The sequence below is a fragment of the Puma concolor genome, chromosome B3 (assembly GCF_028749965.1).
Source record: "Puma concolor isolate L17-30 chromosome B3, mPumCon1.1.hap2, whole genome shotgun sequence".
NCBI classification, from domain to species: domain Eukaryota; kingdom Metazoa; phylum Chordata; class Mammalia; order Carnivora; family Felidae; genus Puma; species Puma concolor.
Window position 1 is genome coordinate 139,586,628 of NC_141672.1, and position 23,978 is coordinate 139,610,605.

At 43.6% G+C, this 23,978-nt stretch overlaps 1 protein-coding gene across 9 annotated transcripts in view; it reads left to right on the forward strand.

Annotated features, from left to right (window-relative positions):
• AKAP13 (A-kinase anchoring protein 13) overlaps positions 1-23,978 on the forward strand; it is a 335,610-nt gene that overhangs the window by 102,602 nt on the left and 209,030 nt on the right. For all 9 annotated transcript variants that reach the window (XM_086711495.1, XM_086711489.1, XM_086711487.1 and 6 more), the window contains one exon: positions 22,499-22,646. In XM_086711495.1, coding sequence (XP_086567621.1) covers positions 22,499-22,646 — 148 coding nt within the window. The remainder of the gene's footprint in view (positions 1-22,498; positions 22,647-23,978) is intronic.

The following is a 23,978-nucleotide window of genomic DNA, read 5'->3' on the forward strand; positions in this document are numbered from 1 at the left end:
TTCCTCGATCAGGCTGTCAATGGTTTTGCAGAGCAAGGTCTTCAGTTTCCTTCTGGTGGATGTTTTCAGCAGTCTCCAGAAACTGGCTTGGAACTTAATAGATCTTACGTTTCCTTATTTTCCCTTGGCAGTTTCAGAGTGGATGGAGGTATGTACATTGGTCACGACTTTTCAGGGCCTGTCTGCAGGATGCCTGGGCAATCCCTGGGTGCTCCCCAAGCATCCGAATAACTGTCGGGAGGAGGGTTTGGAGTAGCGATCTCGATGCGGTTCTAGCGAAGAAAGGTCTCGCTGTCCAAGGAAGAGCAAAGCGTAAGGCTCTATGCTTGTAATTCACTCCACAGGTATTTGTGAGTCACCTGGTAAGTGAATGGAGGGTCTGGTCTTAGAGGGATAGCTTCTTCCACAGGGGCTCAAGTGCGTGAGTGTGACCGCACAAACAGTACCTGTTCAGGTGTTGGGTGAGTTACGGCGGCAGCGAGGGCTCACAGCAGAGTGAGGAACGAGCGTTGGCAGAACAGTCGCGAAGCCTTCGGGAAAGATGTGGGCTCTCTGAGCCTGGCCAGGCAGGCTGCGGAGAGAGGGAAGAGCAGTGAGAGAAGGAAAGACAGTGTTCGAAGGAACACGTGGACATGGGGTGGTCAGGGGTGGCGAGGCCCCTGGATCGACTGGGGAGGACAGTTCACGTGGGAGAATACCTGGAGATGATTTTCTGGAGAGCCGCTCTCTTCATTACAGTAGTCCCCAGCTGCCTGCGCTATTTACGTTAATCTAAATGAAATAAAATGAAAAATTCGGTTCCTCCGCTGCAGAGCGCTCAGTCATCACACATGGCCGTCACCGCAGAAAATTCTGCCGGCCAGCACCCGTGTAGCGGGTCTGGGAATTTGTGTGACAGGTAACGGGGTGGAGAGCACTGGAGAGCAGAGCGTAGGGCCAGGCAGACAGTAGCGGATGCAGGTAGCACCACATGAGGAGATCAGGAGGGAGGCGGGAGGCGGGGGCGGAAGGCCGTGAGGGGCCTCACGTGAGCAGGCCGTCCCCTCACCGCACCGCTACAACGCACTGGACGAATGCGACAGGGGTTAGGCTCTTCTGAGGGAGGAGGAGCAGTGTGGTCTGGATGAGTGGCTGACAGCTCAGAGGAGCCCCCAGACGTTGGGACCGCGGAGGGTGTTAATATGAGTGGCGAGGGAAAATGGTGCCGCCTGGTGAGCGAGGCCCGTTCAGCGGGAGCTGCCTTGGAGGCCTGAGGGAGAACACATCCAGGCAGTGTCCTTCCACCTTCCACGGGGGGGTGGGGGGGGTGGGGGTGGGGGGAGAGTGAGGATAAAAGGAGGAGATACAAGCACATTTCACAGGTGACAGAAGCTTTACATATGGGTAGTTTTATTTCTTTATTAAAAAAAATTTTTTTTTTTTTTTAAATTTTTTTTTTTTTTTTTTTTAAATTTTTTTTTTTTCAACATTTATTTATTTTTGGGACAGGGAGAGACAGAGCATGAATGGGGGAGGGTCAGAGAGAGAGGGAGACAGAGAATCGGAAACAGGCTCCAGGCTCTGAGCCATCAGCCCAGAGCCTGACGCGGGGCTCGAACTCACTGACCGCAAGATCTTGACCTGGCTGAAGTCGGACGCTTAACCGACTGCGCCACCCAGGCGCCCCTAAAAAAAATTTTTTTTAAAGTTTATTTACTTCCTCTTTTGAGAGAGAGAGAGAGAGAGAGAGGGAGGGAGGAGGGGAAGGGCAGAGTCAGAGGGAGACACAGAATCCGAAGCAGGATCCAGGCCCCGAGCTGTCAGCACAGAGCCTGATGTGGGGCTTGAACCCACAAACCACGAGGTCATGACCTGAGCTGAAGTCCGATGCTTTACCGACTGAGCCACCCAGACACCCCATAAAAAGAAATTTTTTTTAATTATTATTATTTTTTTAAGAGAGAGAGAGGCAGAGCGCAAGAAGGGAGGGGAGGGGCAGAGGCAGAGGGAGACACAGAATCCGAAGCAGGCTCCAGGCCCCAAGCTGTCAGCACAGAGCCCGATGAGGGGCTTGAACCCACAAGCCGCGAGATCATGACTTGAACCGAAGTCGGACGCTTAACTGACTGAGCCACCCAGGTGCCCCTAAATATAGGTCGTTTCAGAGGAGATCCATCTTTATATTGGCGAAAGCAAATAAACGTTATGCGGTGCACTTCCTCTTGTGTCTTCTGTAAATACTCCCGTGTTGACAGCTCTCTCCCTGGTATGCATAGAAAGGGAAGGCGGAGCTACTGAGTGCCTTCCATTATGGTCACTACATAGTCTCCTCACCCTCGGGAGACCCGCGTTCTAGATGAAGGAACAAAGCTAGTAAGAGGGGAAGCAGGGATTCAGACTCAAAACTCTCGCTCCTTTATCTGAGATGTACAGGTCAGGATGGCTTCACTCTCAGTTCCTCACAGCGGTGCTACCTTCTCCAGACCCCCGTGCTCGAAGCCTGGTGCTTCTATCACATTCTGCATGTACAGGTTGTCTTTAGCGCTGAATCCCACGTGCCATCTTTTTGTCCAATGTAAGATCCAAACTCCCTACAAATTGTTTATTGACAGCAGTAATTGGTTTGTGGGGTGACCCGGACTGACTTCCAGCTGGATGGATTGTTGTAGAGCATTGCTTTTCCAGAGTGTGGTCGCCAGCCAGGAACATAAGCACCGCTAGGGATTTTTGTTAGAAATGCAGGTTTTCAGGCCCTACCCCAGACCCGCTACATTTGGATGTGTGATGATGGGGCCCAACAAGCCATTTTTTTAATAAGCCCTTCAGATTATTCTGATGCATCCCAGCGTTTAAGCATGAGCCAAGTGAACCAACAGGATAGTTTAAAAAGCCCCTTTCTTATGAATTGGGGAAGTTTGGGTAGGTTGAGGGCTTTCCGCATGGCTGACCGTTAACCCATCATCCGAGATTGACTCTGAAGGCACATGGGAAATTACACGCATTAAGTAGGCTGTTATTTCAGAGGGTGGATCTATGGTAGATTCCTGAGTAAATTATTGCTAGATTGTTGACTCAAAAAAATACCAAGGTGTGTAATATTGAACACAGGGCTGGTTACCTTTTAGCAGAGGTAGTAGTGATTTTCAGTTAAGGGAGTTAATGCTGCACATTGTGTGTGTCACAATATTTTTACATCATTTGGGTTTCCCAGGAGTTCTTCCTTGTGTGGTTGTGAGTAATCAAGGCCAGATCTCTTGTAGGTAGTTAGCAGAGCAGGTCAGGATGCAAATGGAACTGGTCAGAGTGCCTGGGTTTGGGAATGAGGTGTGGACAGGCTTCCGCACCTGAATTTTGGGCAGCATAAATAAAAACTGTTTTGAAGTCAGCCTTTGGGAGTTGAAAACCCCCCAGCTGTGGAGCCCAGGCCGAGTCGGTGATGCTTCAGGTAAACCACTTCCATTCTGTGCTGGCCTCCAGCCATGCGGAAACAAGTTTTTGCATCTCTCCTCTTTGCAGCACAGCAGACCCTCCCGGTCACTCCTGATGCACACGAGGGAAAGGGTTTGTCTTTCAGGATTCGTTCCCTTTGGCTTGTCTCTGTGGAGCCCTTCCTGAACTCTCACCCTCCTGAGTATCTGCCACTCCTGCCTGTGCCCCCTGCTCCTCTGTCCACACGTTCTAAAAGACCCCTCAAACACTTGAAGCGGATGTGCTTTTGTTTACACGGCCCTTTCTCCTTCGCTGTGTGCACCTTGCGGGCAGAGACTGCACTTAAATTGTTTTTATGCTCTCGTTTTAACTTTAGCTTCTGTCATGGTACCTTGCACGTTACAAGTTCTCCGAGCATTTGGTTACATAGAATTGAAGCTGTTTGGGAGAGAACTTTGCCCTCTGCGTGGATGGTTATAAATGTCTTACTAGCCAAAGATGAGATTTCTGGGGGTCAGATTCACGACCTCAGTAGGAAGGCCACTGCAGATCATTAGCCAGAAGGTAAAACCACACAGGCGGCTTTGTGACCTGGGACCAGTGACAGAGGCAGCACTTTACTTTGACTTTGACCCCGGAGATGGGAACTTGGTACTGACAGTTGGTGAAAAATTGAATTTCGGCCCACATGGTTTGCTACTTGCATGCTGTGTATGGGCTATTATTGGAACTCTCTTGTTTGCCTCTTTCTCTCCTGATCTCATTCTGTTGGCCTGACAGACCTGTGAATTAGGAGAATTATTTTACAGATGGGGAACTGAGGCAGCAAGATTGATATTTTAAAGGTCTAGTCTATTCATTATAAGACTAAAGATTTTCATGGCTGTCTTTGGAATTTGCTCTGCCATCTGAGACGAGACTGTTAGGTGGATTTACAAAGCCAGCCCCCTGCATCTGTAGCTCAGAAATCCATAAATAGCTCCAACCATATAGAACAGTAGGAATGTATTTGTATCAACAGGGATGTAGAAACTCCATTCTCCTGGAAGGGATGCTAATTTTTTGATTGATTAACGGACCGATGATACGCCTCTTTATTCCTTTTTCTCAGGACTACACCTTTCTCCTCCACAGATTCTGATTTCTTTGATGTGGAGATTGTAACTCAGGGCCTTTATCCTTGAGTACAGAGAATGCCATCTGTACTCTGGTGGGGGAGGGGTTGGTTGGTTTGTTTGCTTGTTTACTCCTTTTTAAACTTGGAAAGAGCGGTTGGCGTCGTGCATCCTTGGAGCCCCTCACAGAGCTCTGTGTTCGGATTATCTGCTGACCCCGGCTTGATACACCGAGCATCTGGCAGCCGTGGTGGAATTCTCAGCTGTCTCTCTTTGTTATGTCCACAGAAGGAAATGTGAGTTTTATCTTACTCCTAAGGCATTGGTACATTCCTTTTTTGGTCCATGAGAGCCAGCAATCTGATTGTGGGCTTATTTTCTACCATTCCTCTCATCTTCTTGACCTAGTTAGAGGCCAGGGGTGATCTTGACCTACCCACGTGACTGTGAATTCCTTCTTGGTCACCTCCTGCATTCTGCAACATTCTACTCTTGAGTCAAGTTGATTAGGTTTTGCCAACGCTGCCTAGTTCATCCAGTCTTGTGTAGTTCTGGGGTTCCAGGCGGCATGCTATTAAGAAGCTACTACTATGGGTATTGCTCTTGGTGAATATCTTTCCTCCACAAATCTCCCATTTTCCAGATCTCCATGAAATTGGTTATTTTAATGTTGGCCATCTGCGGGCATGGTTGTATGTTGTTCATGTCTGACTAAGTCTCAGAATTAGAAGTAGGTCTTCTTGACTGTTTTGACTGTGAGGCAAAAATAGGGGTTTTAAGAAGAGGCACGCTGGGCTGCTGGCCCCAGGCTTCCTGTCGATTTGGGGTTGTGGTGGTTGTGTATGCAGCAGAGGGTGGCAGAAATGCACGTCGTGTTAAAGTGGTAATCGTTAAGAGCCTCCGTTTATTGAACACCTTTTAGTACTTAGTCACTGTGCTCTATCTCCTGCATCCGTTTTCTCCTTTCCTCACCCTGACAACCCCATTAGTATCGTTTTCTGTGTTTTAGAGAGGAGGCAGCGGGGCTGGAGAACTTCATTCTCTTGCTGAGGTCATGCGGCTAGCCAGTGATCGGGCCAGCGTTTCTACCAGGCCTTTCTCGCTTCAGGAGCCTGGGCTCCCTGTGTCATTGCATTGCTGCTGTGTCTGCTATTCTCCTGCCTGGTGCGGGAAGCGCGCTGTTGCCCAGGGCTTGTAAAATTAGGCTGTTGATGGGTTGTGGAAGAAAGAAGGAGACACTGAAAAGTGGAATTAGCTGGGAAGAAGGGGAACCATTTAGGGGCAGACAGGAGACCTGCGATAATTGCTCTGGGTGAGTGTAGTGCAGGGGCCTCCTGGTTCTAACACTTGCGTGTGCATGGGAATCACCCGCGGCTTCATGAACACACAGATGGGGCCGCCGCGGCCCCAGAGCTTCTGATGTGCCAGGTTGGGGCAGGGCTGAACCCTGGCATTTCTGTCAGTTTCTGGGTGGTGCTTACTGGTCCTGGGACGACACTTTGAGCGTCCTCAGAGAGAGAGAAGTGATTCTTTTTGGAGTCAAGAGGATGTGGGTTTAAATTCCTGCTCTAGTACTAACCAGCTGGGAGAGCCTTGGCTCCTTCATCTGTGAAATTCAGCAGGGTTTTGTGGGGATTGAATATGATGTTTAACATGGCACTTTAAAAAATTTAAATTCCACTGTAGTTAACATACAGTGTTATATTAGTTGCAGGTATACAGTATAGTGATTCTCACAGTTTCGTCCATGCGTCACCCAGTGCTCATCGTGACGAGTGCGTACCTGGCACTTCTCGAATCCTTTTGCTAAGTACCAGCTACTTTGAGATGTGCTTCACATATATCGTTCACTCTTTACCAGTTAAATATTGTCCCCATGTGTAAAGCTCTTAGCACATGTAGATACTCAGATGACATTTCCGCCCTTCCTTGTCTGTATCTAAGAAGGCTGGGAAATGGGTAAGGTACCTTCGATAGATTTTCATAAACATTATTTGTTCCTTTTTAAAATTTTGACACTTTAAAAGGAAAACTTTTTTAGGGGCGCCTCGGCACAGTCGGTTAAGCGTCCGACTTTGGCTCAGCTCATGATTTCGTGGTTCGTGGGTTCGAGCCCTACATCGGGCTCTGTGCTGACAGCTCGGAGCCCGGGGCCTGCTTCGGATTCTGTGTCTCCCTCTCTCTCTCTGCTCCTCCCGCACTCATGCTCTGCCTCTCTCTCAAAAATAAACATTAAAAAAATTTTTTTTAAAGGAAAACTTTTTAAAAAAACTGGATGTTTATGTGAATCTTACCCAGCAGTGCTGGACAAGAAAAATGTTACTATCATCTGAAATGATGGCGTTTTTTTTCTTATTATCTTTATGGCTTTTAAATACAGTAGACTTATCAGTTAGAAAGCTTAACCAGCTTTGGGGTGCCTGGGCAGTTCAGTCAGTTAAGCATCTGACTTCGGCTGAGGTCATGGTCTCGCAGGTCTCGCAGTTCATGAGTTTGAGCCCTCCTTCGGGCTCTGTGCTTGACAGCTCAGAGCCCGGAGACTGTTTCCGATCCTGTGTCTCTCTGTCTCTCTGTGCCTCCCCCACTTGTGCTCTGTCTCTGTCTCTCTGCCACTCTCTCTGTCTCTCTCTCTCAAAAAAAAAAAAAAAAACCACATTAAAAAATGAAAAAAAAAAAGCTTAACCAGCTTTAAGAAATCTTTATAATTTACCTTTAATCAAATGTTTTACTCTTTCTATATTCCCTTATTACTGCTTTTTCTCAGAGGGCTTTTTATAAAGCCAATTTTGCCATCTAGTTAAAATTCTTCACCCATAATTAAATAAAACCAAAAAATAGTAAAATCTATTACTGTATTTGGCTTTCTTTGAAGAAGAATCAACCAGCAGTGGTTGTAAAGAAAAGTAAAGACATGGAGATTCTGAAGTGTGGGGGTGTTTTTATCGGGAACGAATGGGAACATTTATTTTGTGCCCGCTGTATGCTAGATACTTAGCATACCTTCTTCAGATACCAGCACTTACTTTATGTAGTTGTTGAGGGTGTTAAATGGTAACCTGCTCACGTAAGACATGAAAACAGCACTGGCATACGGTCAGCACTTGAGGAAAGAGTTGTTACTGTTGTTTCATGCAGATATGTGAATATAGTAGACACAATCTCACCCTCATGGAGTTTACAATCTAGCGGTTTCCAAAAAGGGTCTGAGGTAGTCCCTACAAGCATCACAAAGCTAGTAACAAGTGAAGCAGGTCTTCCTTGTCCTGGGATTGCAAAGCCTGTGGTCTTACCTCCCGAAGCAGTGCCTCCCATTCTGTACCGGAAGCTTCCCTTCTCAGTCTTGATGTAGTAGATAGTGTCCCACTTGGCAACTTTGAATCTCTCCAGTGGTCTTTGTGGTTTGTTGTATGCTGGGTTAGGAATGAGACGTGGCCAGGTGTGGTTGAACTTGACCGCCTGCGTTCCCCTCCCTAGGCATTGCCCACGCACATGCCCATTGCCCACACGGGGCAGGCTCAGGGAGTTGGAGGAAGTCTCGATCTGCATGCAGTGGGTGAGGCGTGCTGTGTTAGGTCAGGCGAGGAAGCCTTTCACCTGAGGAAGGAGACCAGGTATCCACCCGGGAAAGAAAGCCACTGTCTTTCTTGTTTCATGCTTTACTGCAATCATCTTAGTGTCGTCGTCAGGTGACAGGAGGCTAGGCAGGTAAAGGGAGCCCCGTGGCCAAGTGGAAAGACTTGAGGCGTACACACCTTGGTGTGTTCTGGTGTGAGTGTGTGAGTGTGTGAGGACAGAAGTCGAGCCGGTAGATTGAAGTTGACAGGATGCCCCTCCCCACTTCAGCCTGCTCTGGGGGAGCAGGGAGGAATAGGGAGCCAGAGAGACTGACTTATCTAATCCTCTCCGTTCAGTTCTTTCAATAGATTCCCATCAAGAATTAATAAAAATCCTTACGTTCTCTTCATTTTATCCAAATATCTTTTCATCAGCAAAGAGGAGACTGTCTCTTTAAGTGTTGGTGTGATTATTGTAGCTGTTCCAGAGAGTTGTGAAACATTTGTGGGAGGGAGAGGGGTGTGTGTGTGTGTGTGTTTTGTAAGCCACCAGCCAACACCCTCTGACCAATTTAGTTTTGCCTAACGAGAATGGTCTGAGAGGCAGGGTTGAGCACTGAAACAAAAAGCTCATATACTCCGAGTTTTCAAAAACTCTCTTTGTTTTAAGGAACCCTTGCCATTAAGGACACTATATATATTCAGTGATTTTCAGACTTTTTTTGTAATTTGATTTCTTTTCCAGCTGAAGTTTCAAGATTCTTCCCCATTGGGGAGAAGAGTCTGTAACAAACTCCTGTGTACAGGGAACTCAGCAGGGTTATTGAGCGCCACCTGCTGGTTTTGGTTTAATGGACCAAAAAGGCGGTGCTTGGAAGGAAACCTTTAAGAATTTGTGTATAATCTTAGTGTTGCAAAATTATGAGGCTGGAAGACATATGGGTTTTGATTATTAGTAGTAGTAGTACTTAAAATAATAGTTTTGTGTTTGCATTGGGAAGGGGGATGCTTCTGGCTGGAATATACACGTGTGATTAAGAACGAAGAAAGCAGGTTATAGGGATTTCACTGACCTCTTTCTTCATCTGGCAAAAGGTTAGCCTGGTTGAAATAAAAATTAAGTTTAAATGTCCAATAAAATTGTTAAATATTTTCTAGCCTTGAAATCAGCCAGAGTCTCCGTGTATATGGAATGAATTTAGTTTATGCCAAAAGTCATTACATTTCTCAGTGGATTTCTGTTATGTTACTTGAGGTACTTTGAGGCGCCTTTTAAGGAAAGCTTTATAAACAGACAGCTTTGCTGTCCAGTCTGGAACGTGGGCTTTCTTCTGAGGGGATTGGAGAGTATCTGAATCCTTTTCCACTTAAGAGACAGATAAGGGTAAAGCCCCTTGGTTAAATAAATATTTATTTATTAACCTATTTATTTAACCAAGCATATAGAATGCTACTATATTCTCTTCTTGTCACTGGTCCTTTTGAGCTTTAGTTCTATGCTCAGTAATTTTTTTTGGCCTTATTTTCATTTTTTATTTTTTTTAGAGGGAGCACAAGCAGGGGCAGAGGGGAGTGGGGGAGAGAGAGAGGGAGAATATCTCAAGCTCGTTCAGTGTTCACATGGAGCCAAACACAGGGCTCGATCCCATGACTCTGGGATCGTGACCTGAGCTGAATTTAAGAGTCAGATGCTCAACCCACTGAGGTGCCCCTTGTTTGTTTTATTTTTAAAAGACGTTTCAGGAACCACTGACCTAAAAAGTTGGCATAGCGAGACCATTAGATTTTAGTTCTTTTAATTTCTCATCCAGGTGTCTTACGTGTTGAAATGAATTGAAGAGAGGTGGATTGTTCATAGGAAGAGAATCCAGTTAGGAATTCATTTATTCATTATTTCATCCAACATTTACTGAGCACTTAAAGCAGGCATTTACACTTATAGGCAGTGATGTTGCACTGAAGAAAACAAATATGCTCTCTGGCCTCATGAAGCTTGTATAATACTTGGGAGGAAAGGGAGGAATCAGGGAAATATGTAAATACATGTGTACTCTTATAATTTATATGATTACATACACATATATGTGTGTGTGTGTGTATATATATATATAAATATACATTGTACATATATATAAATAAATGTATGTGTCAGATAGTAAAAAGTGTTGTGAGGAAAAAAGGCATCATAAATCAAGAGAGCTGCAGCAGAGGAGTTCATATTTCTCTACGATGGTTGGGGATGGAAGACATTACTGGTGACACTTGAAGAATAATGATTAATGCTATATAAAAGTTTTTTGTGATTATCTTACTTGATCTTCCAACCACGTATAGAAAAGTACGTGGAGCAGATAACGTTGTTAACCTTCCATGGTTCTCCTTGGACTAGAGTATCAAAGCCGAAATCCTTTGCCTCTCCTTATGTCCTGTCTCCTGCTTGTGTGTTCCCTGTGCAGAAACGATGGCACATTACTCCTCAGATGGGCCATGTTGGTTCAAAGCTTGTAGGAATTGGCTAGGCAGACAAAGGATAAAGTCACTCCAAGGAGAGGGAACTGTAGGGATTCATTTAACACGCAAATCAAGATGATTTCCCTCTTTTCAAAACCTTCCAGTGGCCCAGCATCACACTGAGATCCAGACCAACGTCCTCTCCCCTCCAGTGTTTATTCACTTGCTCCTGCAGACTGGCCTTCTTTGCTGTTCCTTGTACGTGTCAGGTTGATACTTGCCTGGCACTGGTCATTCTCTTGGCCTTGAACACTTGGAACTTGCCTCTTCTTTCAGGTTCGCACTCAGATAGGACTTCCTGTGGCAGCCTTCCCTGATGACCTTATCCGAAATACCCTTTCACCCCTCCTTCAGACCCTCCTGTTCTTTGTAATAGAACTTACCCCCGATGTTACTTTTTATAATTGGATCTTCTTACCTGCAGCATAAACTCTAGGAGGCCAGGAGCCTTGTCTATTTCAGTTTAATCCATAGTTCTTAAGACTGCTTGACAGTGTTTGACGATCAGTAAATATTGTGATGAATGAATTCATTTTGCTGACAAACAGATTGAACTTCCAAGTGGTTATTTATGAACTTCCAAGTGGTTATTTATCAGGTCTGTAACTATTACGCAACTGATTCTGTTCTTATTCCTGAGCCCGTGTTTTTTCTACTTCACGATCCTGTGGCACATACTGTTAGAGTAGCATGTTTCGCTTAAAGAAATGGAGGGCACTCAGTAAAACTGAAGGTGTGCGCATCTGCAGGTGCGTGAGCCCATGCTCCTGCCCCCCCCCCATTTTGTAATGATGCCGGTTGCCCAGAAAACCTTAGCTATTCTGAAACCATACTAGCTACTTTGAACAGATATTTAAAAAACAAAAACAAAAACAAAAAAACATTAAAGTTGCACTGCCCTGCCCAATGATGAGGGGTTTGGGATTTTTTTTTTTTCTTCTGGTAGGACTTCTATTTTCTAGCTGGATGGTGACATCATACATTTATGTTAGTTCTTGTCTTAATGATTCTTGGGGTACTACTTTGCCATAACTCTGCCTTAGAAATCTGCCTTTAATTTGCCTAGAATGCTGGTAAATTAAGCAGCACAAATGTAACCCCTGTGTCCTCCTACAGTCGAAGTTTGTGATGTTCCCCTCTGGAGTAGATTTCTGTGTACGGAAGGCCACAGGATGGCACTTCGGGGTGCTCCCAGAGATGGAAGTACAGATGTTTGATATTTCTTTGAGGTTTGCCAGTATATGATATTTTGTTGGCTTCATTATATTTAGTGTTGAGAAACTCTCAAATCTGACAGATGTTTCCAGAATGATTTTGGATTCAGCGTGTAGCCTCTTTTACTCCTCCCTCACGTCAGCCCTGTCCACTCATTACAACTATCATCTCTTTCAAACAGAACGTGACAAAGGCAGGAGAGGATTTTCCAGTGGCCTGTGTTTGAGATGGGCTGGTGGGAAGCCTCTCTCCCCTGACTTGCTGAGCGGGGCGTCCTGGGCCACCGCTGATGACCGCAGCACCTTATCCTTGGGTTTCCCACACTGCTGTTGATACAGCTTCAGCCTTTGCTTTTTGGGCTTACTCTGTGAAAGCACTCTGAGCCCCAAGGGGCAAGACCTGTCTTGTCTCAGTACCTTCCATGTCTGCCGTAGGCCTCACCAAGCACCCAGCCAGTGTTCAGTTAACTGAAGGAAGGCGTAAGCAAAGCAAGCTTAGCATTTTGCTTATTTATAACATTTTAAGTTTTGTGTTTTAGAAGGATGAAATGTTTTTGGTTCAACCGAACAAACATTGACTGAGCACCTGTATATCAAGATACTGAATGTGCAAAGGTGAACTGGGTACCAGTTTCTTTTCCACCTCCGGTTGTAAATGGCATAGCTCTCAGAAGGCATGTTCCTGCTGGAGATGACCCGTTTTGAGCTTTGAGCAGCATTGGGCATACTCGTGTCTCCATGGCAGCTTTCCTGATCACACCCGTCAAAGGAGAGTTTGGGTACCCATCTCCTCTGCCCCTAGATGCCAATTATAGCACTTAACCACAGGGCATCCTGTCTGCGTGTATGTCTCTCTGGGCTCCTGGAGGGCAGGCACCAGGAAGTTTTCATAATTCCAGTACCTGGTGGGTAGCAGACACAAAATATATTAAACAGAAGGCACTGTGCTTGTTCAGCATGAACAGATGAATGACAAGGCAGTGGTGATGAGAACAGAGCAGAAGGAAGGGCAACATACAGATTCATGTTCATTATGTTTCTGCTGATTCACTTACCTACCTGATGGACTGGAATAGAAATTTTATACTAGCAGTAAAAAAAATAATGAAATAAAGTAAAATATGCTAAAGGGAATTTCAAACATTTAAGGCTCATTTACCTATCAACGTTAATGTTTAACACCCATATTTTCAAATATTCATATTTCAGAAACAATCCCAATACTAATGGATAATAGTTCTTTGTATACTTGATGGCAATAAGTTACTTGAAAGTTCGTGAACGATCATTAACTCAGTGTAGCTTTCTACCAGGTTAGTACAGATTAACAGTTGTATTTTGCCTCAAAGGGTATTATTAACAACAAGCTGGTTAACACAGAGAGAAACCTGAAATATTTTTAGCTGGTGGGAAATGAACTGTATCATGACTCTAGGAAGTGATGTTTATTTTAGTTTAGCAAATGAGCTCTCCGGAAGACCCGGGAAAATATGTGTCTTGAGGTTTTCCCTGCAGAGGCTCAGTTGTGGCTGCCGTTAACAAGAGCAACATGGTAAGTCTCCTCCTCTTTCTTGGTGGCCCTTGAACTTGGGTTCCTCTGGGGTTCAGAGGATCCTGTTTCTGGGTTTGAGGCACAGGACTAGGTAGATGAAAATGGTATGTTGTGCAGAGGCTCGTTAACACGAGGGTTAACTCGGGTTGGCTCTCTGTCACCTGGGGTTCTCGCCTGGGCTCAAGGCTCTTTAACTGGGTGCAGGACCTGAGAGTCTGGCTCACCAGCCCAGACCTCTTCCTTCAGCCCGACCTGCCGACCACCTGCTGGATGTATGCTGTCTGCTTTCCATCCCGCTGAATTGTGAAACTTGACATTTACAGCTTATCGCCCTCTTTTTCACTCATTCCCCTAGCCCCCCCTCAATTTTTCCTCGTGAGATACCCCTTTTCATGTCCACTCTCTTCCTATCTTTGTGCAGCCCCCAGATAGTCAGCTACCATATTTCATCAAATTATTTTCAACAGAATGCTTTTCTCATATGTATTTCTTTTCAAATCATCTTAATGCCATAGCAGTTTAAACTTTTTTTTGCTTCCTTAAACCATGTTTTTGTAATGTTTTCCACACATATGGTTTCCTTGCCTCTGTTCTCTTTTTTTCCTTCTTTAGGATACTGCTGCGGATACAAACCTTTCTAGAACGTTCGCTGCCATTAACATGTCACCCTTCACCCCTCTCCTCGCGGTTTTCTTTCCGTACATACCGCACAAGGCTCTAGTTTGCCTTCTTGCCTACACAGGTCCAAGTGTGAATCACTTGGCTTGCCATTAATATTCTATGTGAGCTGATCTCTGCCACATTTATTCATATGGGTATGCCAGAAGTTCCTGTTGCTAGGTAAGCACTGTGAGAACTGTACACAGGGACACAGTTCTTGCCGTCCACAAGCTTCATCTAATGAGAAGTATATACAGTTGACCCTTGACTTGCACGGGCCCACGTGTATGTAGATTTTTTTCTCCAGTAAGCCCGTTGGAAAAGTTTTCAGAGATTTGCTATAATTTGAAACAGCTCACAGATGAACCATGTAGCCCAGAAATACTGAAACATTAAGAAGTTGCGTGTGTCATGAATGCATAAAATATTTGTAGATCCTAGTCTATTTTATGGTTTACCACCATAACATACACAAATCTACTGTAAACAGTTAAAATTTATCCAAATGTAGGCTCGCAAACACTTGGAGACCATACCTGGTGTCACTTGCAGTTCAGAGAAATGTAAACAGACACAAAATGCAGTGTTAATAACAGAATGAAATTAATCATCCTGCAGTTTCATAGCCACCCCTTAGTGCTGTCCCAGTGAGCGCAGTGAGCTAGAGTGTTGCCAGTATCTGCTTCCACCCCCCGCCTGAGGCTTATCATCTCCACATGCGTGGTTGGTCTCTCCTGGAAATTGCATATGGCAGTAAAAAGTGATCTCTGGGCGTTCTCACTTATTAGTACTTGAGTTTTGGGGAGTTCAAAGTTGTATGTGGATTTTTGTCTGTGCCAGGGGAGGGTGTCAGTGCTCTCAACCCTGAGATTGTCCAAGGGTCAGCTAATCACAGGGGGGTTAGATCATTGCTTTTGGTTGTCATGTCTCTTACCTTCTTTAGCCTGGAATATGGCCGCAACCTTTCGTGATCTTTTATGGCATTGACGGTGTTGAAGAATACAGTAATCCCTTCCTTTCTTCAAAAGCATGTTTCTTATTTTTATTTATCTGATGTTTCCTTGCGGCTAGATGCATTCTTGGTCAGAGCACTACATAGGTCACATTGTGTCCTTCTCAGAGCATCACACATGGAGGCACATGTGTTCATCTGTCTTTATTGGGATGTTTATTTTGATCACCTGGTCAAAGTATTGGTGAATTTCTTCACTGAATAAATACCATGTTTTTTCTCCCTTTAATAAAAAGCAGTTTGTGGGGAGACACATTTAAGACAACGTAAATGTCTTTTTCTTCCTTGGACTTTCTCTCCAGATTGATAATTGATCATTTTTTCTAGAATCACTTTTTAGTGTTACGGTTGCAAAGGGCTTACCCCTTTGTACTCCGGCACCCTCTCTACCAGTGAGGCTTCATCATTCTGTCATACTCCGGAATTCTCCCTTCTCCTCTGTTTAATTTATTTATATGGTATTCTTATAGACTCATGACTTCCTGTTTTTTAATTATTTATAGTTTGCTAGTGTTTTTAATTGTTTTGGTCTTCAGATTGTCCCAGATTTGGCCAAGGAAGCCACTTCAGTGTGCAACATGTCACCATCTTTTTTTTTTCTTTATTGAGCACTTCCTTATTTTCTGTCAAACACAAGATGTTCCAGGCTCATCGTGTCCGTACCCTGATCCTAGGTCTGGAAACACTGCTTTTTTTGAGTGGCCCTGGTTCCTTTAATGGAGAATGGTGTTTAGTGACCAAGAGCTGAGCGTTAGGTATGCTCACTGCTCCTGGGTGTCCTTCTGTTGTGTGAGCCTTTAATGAAATTGGAAACCGGCTGCCCTGATTTTCCAAGGGAGAGACTTTCTTTTCAGACTAGGGAGAAACTATAGCTGACTGTCAGTCTTTGGTTGCTTTAGGAAATGATTGGGCAAAGGGGTCTGTCAGTTGCCTATATTCTTGTATTTAAAGGAGAGAATGAAGCTCATTGCATGAATGCAAAGAAGTGTCTGAATTGTATAAGGACGCACTTTGGAATTACTGTTTCAATACTATAATCACAGACACCTCATGGAGAGAGAATACTTTGGACTAATGCTCAACCTTTACTTTGTATGACTTACCTCCTTTGTTTCACTTTCCCCTGTGAACATCAGGGAGAAGCCTTGTCATTTTGGCAAACTGGGAAATTGATTTGGGAAGGCCTGTAAACTTCTTGAAGATTCTTGAATGAGGGGCGCCTGGGTGGGTCAGTCGGTTAAGCGTCCAACTTCGGCTCAGGTCATGATCTCGCGGTTTGTGGGTTCGAGTCCTGTGTCGGGCTCTGTGCTATCAGCTGTGCTGATAGGACAGAGCCTGGAGCCTGCTTCGGATTCTGTATCTTCCTGTCTCTCTGCCCCTCCCCCACTTCTCTCTCTCTCAAAGGTAAACATTAAAAAAAAATTAAAAAAAAAAAAAGATTCTTGAATGAAAGGCAGTTATTATTAACAATTTCATAATTCTGGAACCCTGCAAGAATATCTTTACTAAATATATATGTCTGCAGTATGTAAAAAAACCCAAAAAAACACTCTCAGGAATGTAATTTAATTTTTGTACCCCTTTAACTTTGAATATTTGATTACATATAAATTTTTTGAGAAATGGTTTTTTTGGAAATCTTGTATTTTGAAGAATTTTAAATTTACATAGAAATTGTTAAGTAGAGTACAGAGAAATCCCATTTACATTAAACCCGGATTCAATGTAACATCCTGCCTTATTTGCTTAATCGTTGTCTGTCTTTTTTTTAAAGTAAGTTGCAGACATCATGCTCCTTTAACCCAGATACTTCATTGTGTATTTCTTAAGAACAAGGATATTGCTCTTACATAACCACAGCACAATTAGCAAAACCAGGCCCTTTAATGCTGGTACAATGTTAAACCTGTAAGCCTTCCTCAGATGTTGCCAGTTGTCCCAATAATGCCCTTCATGGCAATTTACCTCTGCCTTTCAGCTGCCAACCCAGAATCCTGTGTCACATTAGTGGGCAAGTCTCTAGTCTGGAGCATTAACTCAGTCTTTCTTTGTGTTTCATTAGTGATATTTTGGAAGAGTAACTGGCTAGTTTTCTTTATAGAAGGTCTTCTTCCCTTGGGTTTGTGTGATGTCTACTGAAGACTGGATTGAGGTTATGCATTTTTGTTGGGGACACTGTGATACTCTGTCCTCTGTGGGTGTCATCAGGAGTGGTGCTGGTTTCATTATTTATAACATTACCTTTTTTGCTGACTTGATTCAGGTGATATCCACCAGGTATCTAGTTTTCCTTTTGTAATTTATAAGTGAGCAGACTATTTAAAAAATAAGGATTTTTTTTTTCTTTTGAAAAGAACCCATCCGTATTTGAAAATATTGGAAAACAGAAAAGCACAAAGTACATTATGAAATTGGCTTCAACCATCCTAGGTATAGGTACCTGCTAATAAAGTTTTGGTGTTTTCTTCCTTCTCAAGTGTGTTTTGAGCACCTGCTACTTCCTATTCTAGACTAAGGGGATATCACAATGAATAAAATGTGCTCTCATGGCGCTTACATTCTAGTGAATAATAATAGCTATTATTTCTTTACTTATTGAGATAGTGTAGCCAGATTCTCCCACAGAGAGTCGTGACACAGACTTTTCTTTCCAGGAAGCAACTTCATTCCTGCCGGCACCGCTCAGTTGGGCTCGTACCCGAAGAACTGAGCACCAAACATCATGTGGCACAGTTTTTTATACATTGTCGATTTTTTTTGTCTCCCATATATGGTAACACACACAAACATGTAGTCTGATTAAGTGGTCTCATGTTACAGGGTCATGAGGGATGTTATCATGTATGTGCATAGCCAGGTTACCTTGAAGGCCCCCCCCCATTTTTTTTCTTTCCTTAGGGAGGGGACCCTACCACAATATAAATGACAAATAAGATGGTATTCGTTTTAGGTGTACAACATAATGATTTGATATATGTATAGATTACAAAACGATCATGAAAATGAGTTGAATTAATATCCACCCACACATAGTTACACATTTTTTTTTTCTGGTGATGAGAACTCTTAAGATTTACTCTCTTTGCAACTTTCAAATATACAATACAGTATAATAACTGTGGTCACATCCGTTATATGTTACGTCTGCATTACATTGATTATAATTATTATTTGTTGAACATGTTATTATGTCCCGTGAACTGCTTTAGGTGCTTTACTTTTATCACTTATTTAATTCGTACAACTTTATGAGGGAAGTGTGATTGTTCTCTCTTACAGCGGAGAATTTAACATATCCAAGAGGTTAAGCAGTTAGAAATTGACGTGCCATGCGGTGATTCAGCCAGAGATCATCCTCTTACCCACCATGGCATGTTAATACATTAAAAGCCAAATTTGAAAGTTAGAAAACAAATTGACTTAAGGTGGTGATAATATATTGTTAAAAAATGTTTATTTTGAGAGAGAGGGAGAGAGAAATGGGCAGAGAGGGAAGGAGGTAGAGAGAGAATCCCCAGTAGGTACCACACCCAGTGAGGAGCCTGATGCGAGGCTCCATCCCATGGCCACCAGATCACAACCTGAGCAGGTATCAACAGTCAGACCCTCAACAGCTGAGCCACCCAGGCGCCCTAGGTGGTGCTAATACTGATCTTTCGCCAGCTGAACTCGGGCACCATTGTTAGCCATGAGCTGGGATGCTTTGTACTTGGCTAGGATTTTCTCTAATAGCCAGCCCTCCACCGTCCTCCTCATAAGCACTCACCCCGTTTCCCAGGCCTTGTCCATTCCCACACCGTAATCTTCTCTCTCCCATCCCTCTCCTGCTTTGCCCTTCCCTGTGCCATTTTCCTCCTGATCCAGATACTGTCCCCGGTGAAAGGAAGGCCCCGGGCATAACTAGGATCTCGGGGGCCTGGAGAGTCTGTCAGCAAGACGATGGGTTTCCTAGGAAGAGAAAATCCTTGATCTAGAAAAGGGAGATCTGTTTTTTGAATTCCAGATTGGAAGTCTGGGGAAAAAAACGTTTGTTTACTTAATTTTTTTTAAGTTTATTTTTGAGAGAGAGTGAGTGGGGGAGGGGCAGAGAGCGAGAGAGAGAGAATGAGAATACCAAGCAGGCTCTGTGCTGAAAGCGGGGCTTGAACTCACGAACTGTGGGATCATGACCTGAGCCAGTCAAGAGTCAGACGCTTAACCGACTGAGCCACGCAGGTGCCCTTGTGTTACTTACCAATAAATATATAAAGGTGATTATGGTACTGTTAGTACTGTATGTCTACTATATACCCGAGTTAAAGATGGGGAGAACTGAGACCGCGGCTACCATGTAAAGTTCTGTTTTTCTTGGCAGATAAGTGACTGGCATTTAGGACTACGGTGCCTTCGTGTTTGGGGGATCACCAATAGTAACAAGATGGGGCCTGGTATAGGTTTTGTCTTTTTCCATTAGTTCTTTTGGCATCTGTCAGCAGAAATAGTCCAGATTCAAAAAAGTGTCCGGTTCGGGAATACATTTCCCATTAATGCAGAAGCATGGAAAATACCGTTGTGAGGAGAGCACTCTGTTTCTTCGGTTTACTGGAGAAGCGGAGATTTAGAACCTCTCTTCCTGGGGCTTCACTCCAGAACGTCTTGAAAATTGCCCTCGTTAGTAAGTTCGTCTGTGGTGGTTAGATGCGTGACAGACATAGTAACCGAGTAGCTAGGTTGATCTGTCTGTTCATTCCGTGGGGCTTGTCCTTCCCATGAGCAACAAATTATGTACCGGAATATTCCTCAGGGAAGGTGTGGTTACAGCAATCATCTCAACCAGAGTTCTTTTTAGATCTGTTTTTCATCCTTACTTTTCAGGCACCACCGCACGAGCCTAATCCTGCAGCTCCCGCCTGCATCACTGTAGGTGCACTGTCCCTGCAGTGAAACCGGAGCCATGTGGCCCACGGCAGAGTGACAGTGTTGACTGTCTGCTCCCGTGACTTTGGGAGGGCAGAGGGTGCTCCTCCAGGGAAGACAGGTGCTGTCATCCTGGGTGCCTTTGGAATCTGAATTTCAGGTGGCTCTGAGGTGATTGAGGCTTCTGGGGTCCCTTCTCTTTAATATTTTGGGTAGTTTGACTTAACATTAAAAAGAAAACCATTGAAGCTATGAGAGCTTTAAAGCTTCTTTATTTTGCGAGTGAAGAAAGAGGTTGATGTTAGCCATCTCCTCTGTCCTCCATTAAAAGAAGGCCCCAGATATCACTTAATATCTTGGGCACAGAGTCTTCTGTCTTCTAGCAAGATATTGGGTCTCATGTGGAAATCCCTGATCTTGAGAAAGAAGATATATTCTTAGACTTCCAGGATACATATCTAGGTGGAAAAAAGAACAAACCCAGATGTTTTGTTTTGTTTTGTTTTGTTTTTCTTTAAAAGTCCACAGTGTAAATAATTTAGGCTGGCAGGCCATACAGTCTCGGGGAACCGCTCAACTCTGCAGGGGCTCATTATAGTACAGAAGCGTGGCCCGGCGTAAGACTTTACCTATGGACGCTGAAATTTGAACATCAGATAATTTTCACATGTTAAAAGTTTTTTTTTTTTTTCAACCATTTAAAAGTGTAAAGAACCTTTCTGAGCTCTTGCGCCATATAAAAACAAGCAGAGAGCTGGATTGTGCCCGCGGGCCCGCCTGTGGTCTAAAGGATGAAACTTCAGAGCTCTCATTTTTTTTTTTTCCGGGTTATAATGGTATTTCGATACCTTGAGAAGTTTGTTCTTCTCACATGTGCTGCAGACATTTTAGCTGGTTGCGGTTTATCATGCCAACGGGTATTAAAATTTTACCAGCCTAAGCTTTTCAAACATGTTTCCAAGAAAAGGACTTAGGCATGAGTCTCCATTATAATTCTAAATAGCGACTGCAGCCAGGGATAATTCTGTTGTACCGACTGTGCTGTTCCTTGTGTTAGGGTGCTTTGGAACTTTCCAGTTCGGCATTTGTACATAGTAAGTCACAGCTTATTTGTTGCTCATTGTGACTTCTTACGTGTTGCACTGAGCACATTTGAGCCCCTACCATGTACACAAAGCACTGGGAATAAGTGAAGAAATAGGACTTTGAGGCTTTAGGAAATATTTTGAACTCTGTTTCCAGAATCAACCTATTGGAGCATTTCTGTTAATAGACTTGGTCCTAAGTTTGATGTTATGATTTCTGGTTTTCGGTGTTTAATGGAACTCTACCTGCTGCTCCATTTTGCTGCCAGGCTTGGTAAATTGTGGCCACAGGGTGGCATGGTTCTCTAATAGACTTCATTGGTGTTAAAATGGAAAAGAAAAAAATACTGCAAGGCATGAGAATTCTCTCCCTTATTGTAGTCTGGCTTTCTCTAAATTGGTTTTTCCATAGTACATTATTGTTTTTCTTTTTTTTCATAGTGCATTATTAAGATTTAGATAATACTAAGCCCCAGTGCTTTAAACCTTGGTGCTTTAAAATCTTTTGTTTATGGAGACAACATGAATTGTATAATGTTTATGATTGGGAAGATGGTAATTAGGACTGTATTTTATAGATTATATTTAATTTAGACAGTAGCCTCAATGAAAAAAACTAACCTGTAAAAACTAGAAAGAATATTTGTGAATAAATGACAGAGATGTCTTCTCAGTAGTTGCAGAGTCATGGGCAGAGGTACTGGCAAGTTTCTGGTCTGATTGCAAGGGTTTGATGGAGGGTTGGGTAAAGAAGGGTAGGGATTCCAGATGGTCAGGAAACAGATTAGTAGAAAAGTGACCGTCCCATCCATGTAGATTAAGAATATTATCGTAGGCTGAGAGCAGAATATGTTCCAAGAGTTTTCGTATATTAGCTGGAGAAAGAGAATGTATTATCTCCATTTGTATAGACAAGGAAAGTAGGGTTAGAGGATTTGAGTCAAGTCTTTGTGGGTGGAGTTTAAACCCAGACTTGCCCAGAGCCCAAACGAATGCTCTTTGCACTCGTCCAGGCAGGCTCAGTGTAGACTGTCCTTGTTGCAGAATGGGTGGATTTGGCAGCGATGTCTGGGGTGTAGAATTCAGAGTTGTTGCTCTGGGCAAGGGGCATTCTGGGCACAGGGATGTGACTGTTTAATATGCCTCCTCCATCCTCTTGGCCTTATTTTTGGATTCTTTTGGTTGGATTCCTTTCTTTTTAATACCCATTCATCAAGTAAATATCCCAAATGTTACCTTGTTAGTTTTCTCCTTTGTCTGACCACCTCCACTGAAAGGGAAGCTTTTAGGAGCACAGAGGTCTTCTTTTCAGATCATTTTGTATTCTCAGTGCCTACAATTCTTCCTGGCACACAAGTGCTCAGTGTTTATGTTTGTATAACCTTAGTAGAAATGATACATTTGATTTTTCCCTAAATTTGATGTTTTGTGAAGGTAGACTCCCAGGAGGAACCTGACTAATGCAGGCTTGCTCTGTCTTTCCTTTCCTAGGGCGACTGTGTGGTTACGGTGTTGCTGGCTGAGGAGGACAAAGTTGAGGATGATGTAGTTTTTTATTTGGTATTTTCGGGTTCCACCCTCCATCACTGCACAAGTACACGGAAGGTCAGTGCTGATACGCTGGAGACCATTGCTCCTGGTAAGTATTGGGTGGAATCTTCACTGGCCTTTGCTGGTTCTCAAGTACTTTTTTTTTTTAAAAAAAACTGTTCTATTTATTTATTTGTTTTTTAGGAAGAGAGAGAGAGAGAGAGAGAGCACAAGCAGGGGAGGGGCAAGGGTGAGTGGGGACAGAGGATCCAAAGCGAGCTCCATGCTGACCAGTTGATAGCAGTGAGCCCGGTGTGGGGCTCGAAGTCATGAACCTGAGATCATGACCTGAGCCAAAGTCGGATACTCAACTGACAGAGACACGCAGGCATCCCTGATTCTCCAACACTTTTATTCCATGTTCATTAGTGTGGAGTAAGAAGAACGGATCAGGGTGACAGAACTCTTTCTTGTCAGATCTTTATTTTAAATACACATTAAGGTAAAGCATTTTGTTTATATATTGCTTATTCTACGAAAATCTGAGACTCACTAGAAATTAGCAAAAATGGTGTCATAAGTTGAAAGATAAAAATTAGGATCAGCAAAAATAATTTATTAGAGTATTGAGGTTTGGGGGAAAGTAAAACATGTGGAAGATTCAGGTTCTAACGTGGCTGCCGTGCTGTGACTGCAGATTTGATGCTGAATGTCACAGGGGCAAAAGCAGAGGTAGAACGATAAGTAACATAGGCCTCAGAATCTAAGAGGGACCTAAGAATCTTTCATAAAAGCCAAACTTCCCAAATTATGGTTCATGGTGGAACGAGGACCATGTTTAATCACTGTTTAACAGAATTCAAAGGGGAAAGTATTTACTCATTAAAAATTCTTTACAAAGTCACAAAGTCCTTGCTACTTCGACCGGAAAGAGCTGAAAAAATGGCTGTCTCTTCACCTATCGCAGTACCTAAAGGTGTGCCGACGTGTGTTCCGAGATGAGCTCATTTCCTTAGCTGACCTTGTTTCACAGTTAACAATTAACCACTTTTCATCAGAAAGCAAAACCGGGCACATTGAGGGGTAAACCCCTAAGAAGTGTTGACAGTTAACTTGTTCTTTAGACAATAAACTAGACTTAGTTCTTCCTGAAATGTTTCTTTTTCCCAGTGTTTTTATGTAACACTGATTCCACTGTGTTGAAATAGATGGTGTAAAAAAACTACTACTTTACCAAGGGCTTTTAATATCTAGTCTTGCCAGTATTGGATCCTGTTGGCAGTTTTTCATTGCTGTGCCATTTAATATAAATTAGCTTCATGTCTGATACCCACCAACTGCTGGAAATTATCCTACAGTTAAGAACTGAGGTTTATGACAGTTGAAAGCTGTATTTAGCTTTCTGCTTGGCAGCAGTGGTTTTGAAAAATACAGTACAGAA